Source organism: Carlito syrichta, unplaced genomic scaffold (genome assembly GCF_000164805.1).
Source record: "Carlito syrichta isolate Samal-C Ts95f unplaced genomic scaffold, Tarsius_syrichta-2.0.1 Scaffold154564, whole genome shotgun sequence".
Taxonomy (NCBI): Eukaryota; Metazoa; Chordata; class Mammalia; order Primates; family Tarsiidae; genus Carlito; species Carlito syrichta.
Genome location: NW_007098660.1, coordinates 110,051 through 114,732, shown reverse-complemented (window position 1 = coordinate 114,732; position 4,682 = coordinate 110,051). Strand labels below are relative to the sequence as shown.

Genomic DNA, 4,682 nt, shown 5'->3' with positions numbered 1-4,682 from the left:
GCAGCAGTAGCCTGGGGGGCCCGGGACGCACTCTCCGTGGCCACAGATATTCTGGTTCAGCCGGCACTCGTCCGTCTCTGCGGCGTCGCGGGGCGAGGGCGTCAAGCAGGGAGCACCCACCTTCTGCCACAGCCCCGGGGCAGACCTCGGCGCCCTAGTCCTACCGACCCAAATACCTGAGCCCCGTCGCACCGTGACCTCAGGGCCCGGCACACCCATATTCCCATCCTAGGATGTCCGACACCTCTGTCCCCCATAACCAAGATCAGGACCCGCATAGCTCCAAGCCAGGACTCCAGGACATCTCTGTCACGTCAACCCCAGCCAGGACCTTGACACTTGCCCCCCCCCAGACCCTGATCCCAGTCACCTCAAACCAAATGCACCCCCTCAGGGGCCCTCAGCCGTCCCAACACCCCTACCCAAGGGGCTTTTCCCCTGCCACCTCCATAGCCAGTGACTCCACCACCCCTTGCCCCAGGGACCCGAGCTCCCCATTCCAGAATGGCCGATGACAACCACAAGCAGGAGCTGGTTTTCTGGGAATTCTGCTTATGAATACTGCTGTGTACAGGCAGCCAGATGTGGGAAGCCCCTCCCCTTGTCACCAAGCCCGGGACTCACTGCCACCTACCTCTGCTTCCTTTTTATCCCCACTGCCCGCCAATCTTCCCTCCAAGGACCCTTTCCCCTCACTCTCCACCCCTCCCCACCCCTGCCTTGCAGCCTAGGCCATGAGGCTGAACTCTGCCCACACCTTAACACACCTGCACACACCCCGTACCTGCCTTTTCCTCCGCGTTCCCAGCCCCCAGGGCAGCTGCCTCTCCACCTGAGTCCCTCCCCAAGGAGCTCAAGCAGGCTCAGGGTTCCAGTCAGGCTGGCAGCTCCCTTGTGGCTTCAGAGGCCACACAGACATGGGCTTGAATCTGGCTCAGCTGTGTGACCTGGGGCAAGTTACCCAACCTCTCTGAGGCTCAGCTCTCTCATCTCGAAAATGAAACTAACAATGCTCACTTCGTAGAGTGTGGGAAGGTTAAATGATATTTAGTGCAGAATACTCTTCAGATGGTACCTGGCATAGAGGGGTTGCTCAGCCCAAGCCAGCAATGATGATCCCCCAAATGCAGCAGCCACGGCCCACAGCCTCTGGCATCAAACCCAAGACTCTATTTTTATTTTTTTTAAATAGCAATGGGGGGGGTCTCACTATATTGGCCAGGCTGGTCTTGAATTCCTGGACTTAGGCAATCCTCCCATCTCAGCCTCCCAAAGTGCTGGGATTACAGTTTGTGCTTAGCCAAACCCAAGCCTCTTAACCAGGCTCCCCACACTGGACTAACCACCCCCCCCCTGCTGCCCCGTACAGGGACATTGAGCTGTGAGTGTTTTCTCTCTCCTCCACCCGTGTTTCTCGCTTCCATGCCTTTGCCCAAATTTAACCCCCCAGGAAGTCCCTTCCCCCACCCTGCATGCCCCTCCTCTCCCCACTTCTGGTCTTGACTTTCCAACGATCTACAAAACCCTGCTCAGAAAGGCTTCTCTGATTGCCACCCTATGGTATTATCACAACCCCCAGACTTCCTTCCTTGTGCTCTGATTTATTATTTCACAGCATGTATGGGACATGCTAGATTATTACTTATTGATCCGTTTGCCGCCAGTCTGCTCCGCCAGGACAGGACATTTTTATGTTTTGTTCATGCAATATGCCCAGCACCTCCACAGTGCCTGGCACATGGTAGGTGCTCAATAAATATTTGGGTTTTTTTTTTTTCTTTTTTTTTCCTGTGTGGGTTTTCAGTGAAACCCAGAAAACCTGCTAGACAAATTCTAAAAGAGTTATAACGCTAATAAATAGTTCTTGAGTGAATGAATGCCCTCAGACTTGGCTGACCACCACGCTATCGGGATCGTCTGAGGGCAGGGTGGGATCTCTGCCGCTCACCGGGGCTTCCCCCAGCACCCAGCCCTGGGCGAATGTTAACCTGTTAGCGCGAGGGAATGATGGTAGGCGAAGGCGAGAAAAAACTAGGCTGGGGCGTGCCCGGAGCGGGGCGTGGCTTCGCTGGGCGGTCCTTACCTGTCACCTGAGTAGGGGCGATCTCCACCGCACTGCGGGAGGGAGGCAAATCCGGCAGAAACCAGCGCATGGTGGGTGGTGAGGGGCGTGAGATCAGCTCTGCAGGCGGCATCACACCCTCGGGTCAGAAGGTGGAGGCAGCCGAGGCTCTCTCCCTTTGCCTGGGCACGTCACACGCCAGCTTCTCTAACCCCGGGGTACTTAGGCTATGAACAGTCCCCGCTACCCATCCAGCGAGGATTCATCCCTGCAGTGCCCAGCTCACCGGGGTAGGGCCGGGCAGGAGATGTGGTGGCAGTCGGGTGGCTCTGCTGCACTGACCGTTCCTCACTCACTGGCTGTGGGAGACAGCGGCATGAGCCCTCTGCGTCTCCGTCGCCTGCCTGGCCCTCCCACTGGGACTCTCATACTCACTGAATCTGTGGTCACCCCTAAAAGGGAAGAAGATGGGGATTAAGTGTTAGGGGTGGGAGAGAAGGGAGCCAGGTGTGGGATCAGCTGCTGGACGTTTGTGGTTAGGGCCTCTGATCGCTGGACAATCATGTATCTGGGTCGAGTCAGGGGTGAGAGTCTACGGTTAGGGTGCATTCGCTTAGTGGTCCAAGGATCAGGTCCCGGGGTGATGGTCGATCAAGGTGCTTGGATTACAGATCCGGGCTGGAGAGGTTACTGCTTAAGGGCCAGATCCCTGAGTCAGGGGTCAGAGGGTCAGGTTGGAGGGTCAGGAATTGGGGGGTCAGACTGTGAGGTCAGATCTGTGGATCGGGGTCAAGGGGTCAGGCCCGGCTCAGCATGGATCAGGGACAGAAGGGGTCAGGCCAGACCTCTCTCCTCCTCTGTGTCGTCAGGTGGTGGCGCCTGGCTGGGGCTCTCAGGGAGCTGCTGGGGCTTGGGCGGCCCATCGGGGTGCAGGAAAAGGGAAAAGTCACTCTCGCCCTGAATGGTGAGCGTCTGGTGGGAGGTGAGGATGTGGTACCCCTTTCCAGCTGGGCAGATCTCCTTGAAGGCAGCTGCAGTGAAGACAGTGGCCGCGGAAGTGGGCATTTCCTGGACAGGTGCGTGGATACACAGTCACAAGGCCCCACACGCTGCCCCCCCCGGCTCACCAGTGCCATCTGCTGGACAGCGCTGACACCGTGCGCCCCAGGCCTTGCCAACGCTACAGCAGCAGAGCTGACGGGTGAGGCGTGTGGTCAGTGGGTGCTGGCACTGGTGCTCTGGGCTCACCAGGCGGAAACACAGGCTCCGCTCCTCCGGCTTGTCTGCTGCAGGGGGCAGTGCAGGGCATGGGCATCTGGGCTGAAACACCGTCCACATCCCTCTGCCCAGCCGCCCCAGACCTTGCCTTTCTGACCTGGACAGCCCTGAGACCCATGTGGCCCCTGACCTCATATGACCCTGAACTCGGGGACCCCTGAAACTTACATGACCACTGACCCGATTCTAGCTCATCTGGACGTCAACCCCTCCTATCCATCATATGACTTTGACTCTGTATAATCAATCCCTGACATCATGTGACCTCTAACCCAGATTTCTTTTTACTGAGTTAAGTCTCACTCTGTCGCCCAGACTGGAGTGTAGTGGCACACTCGACCTGCTGGGCTCCGGTGATCCTTCCGCCTCCACCTTCCAAGCAGCTGGAACTACAGGTGTGTGCTACCACACCCTGCTAATTTTTTTGTTTATTGTAGAGATGAGGTCTCACTAAGTTGCCCAGGCGGGTCTCGAACCTGTGGGCTCAGGCAATTCACTCACCCCGGCCTCCCAAAGCGTGGGATTACAGGCTGAGCCACTGAGCCCCGCCTAACCCCAGATCTTAGGTCACCGCTGTCGCCCCTGATCCTATCTGCTCCAGGCCTTGTTCTTCCCGCAGTCAACCCTTGAGCCCACTCTCACCTCGTATGACCTCTGACACTTGACGCGTGAAGCCTTCCCCCGCCCACCCACACCCGAGACCTCCCTGGAACCTGAGCCCTAGTCTCACCGATGCACTGGGTGCGGGAGGGGCCCAAGCTGTGGCCAGGTGGGCAGACACACCGATAGGAGCCAGGGTTGTTGAAGCAGTCCCCGTGACGACACATGCCGGGCATCGCACACTCGTTGATGTCTGTGGTAAGTGGAAGTTAGGTCCCTCTGGTCTGGGGCCACAGGGTGACAGGGAGCTGCTCCAAGAACCTCAGCCCGCCATCTTGGGACTGCCCCCCTGGTCCCCCCGTGCAATGACCACAGGCCTGTCCCTCCAGCCCACCAACCTCCTGGCTGGCCATACCCTGGCAGTGAGTGGTGTTGAGCCTCTTGTAGCCCTGGGGGCAGTCGGTGCCCACCTCCCCACGTAAAGGCCCCGGCTTCTGCACCCCTGTGTCTGCAGAGAGAGGACACCACGGCAGGGGAAGATGAGAGGGGTGCTGGGAGGGGCAGAACGGGACGGAGCGAGGAATCTGGCGGTCCGAGGACTCCCACTCGGGGTGGGCGGGGCGTGGGGAAGGGCCCAGGCACTCACACTGCAGCTGGGGACACTTGTGGCACTTGCTCTGGCCCCAGGCGGTGCCGATGCTGCCGCAGCAGTCTTCCTGCTTGGTGAGGCCGGGGAGGGGGT

General features: G+C 58.9%; 1 protein-coding gene across 1 annotated transcript in view; it reads right to left on the bottom strand.

Annotated features, from left to right (window-relative positions):
• LTBP3 (latent transforming growth factor beta binding protein 3) overlaps positions 1 to 4,682 on the bottom strand; it is a gene marked incomplete at its 3' end in the record, with an annotated part of 15,134 nt that overhangs the window by 6,555 nt on the left and 3,897 nt on the right. The window contains 9 exon segments of the mRNA XM_021709048.1: positions 1 to 77; positions 2,084 to 2,182; positions 2,349 to 2,421; positions 2,498 to 2,514; positions 2,908 to 3,093; positions 3,190 to 3,348; positions 4,071 to 4,193; positions 4,356 to 4,448; positions 4,587 to 4,682. The exon segment at positions 1 to 77 is cut by the window's left edge and continues 56 nt beyond it. Of these exon segments, the coding sequence (XP_021564723.1) occupies positions 1 to 77; positions 2,084 to 2,182; positions 2,349 to 2,421; positions 2,498 to 2,514; positions 2,908 to 3,093; positions 3,190 to 3,348; positions 4,071 to 4,193; positions 4,356 to 4,448; positions 4,587 to 4,682 (923 nt within the window).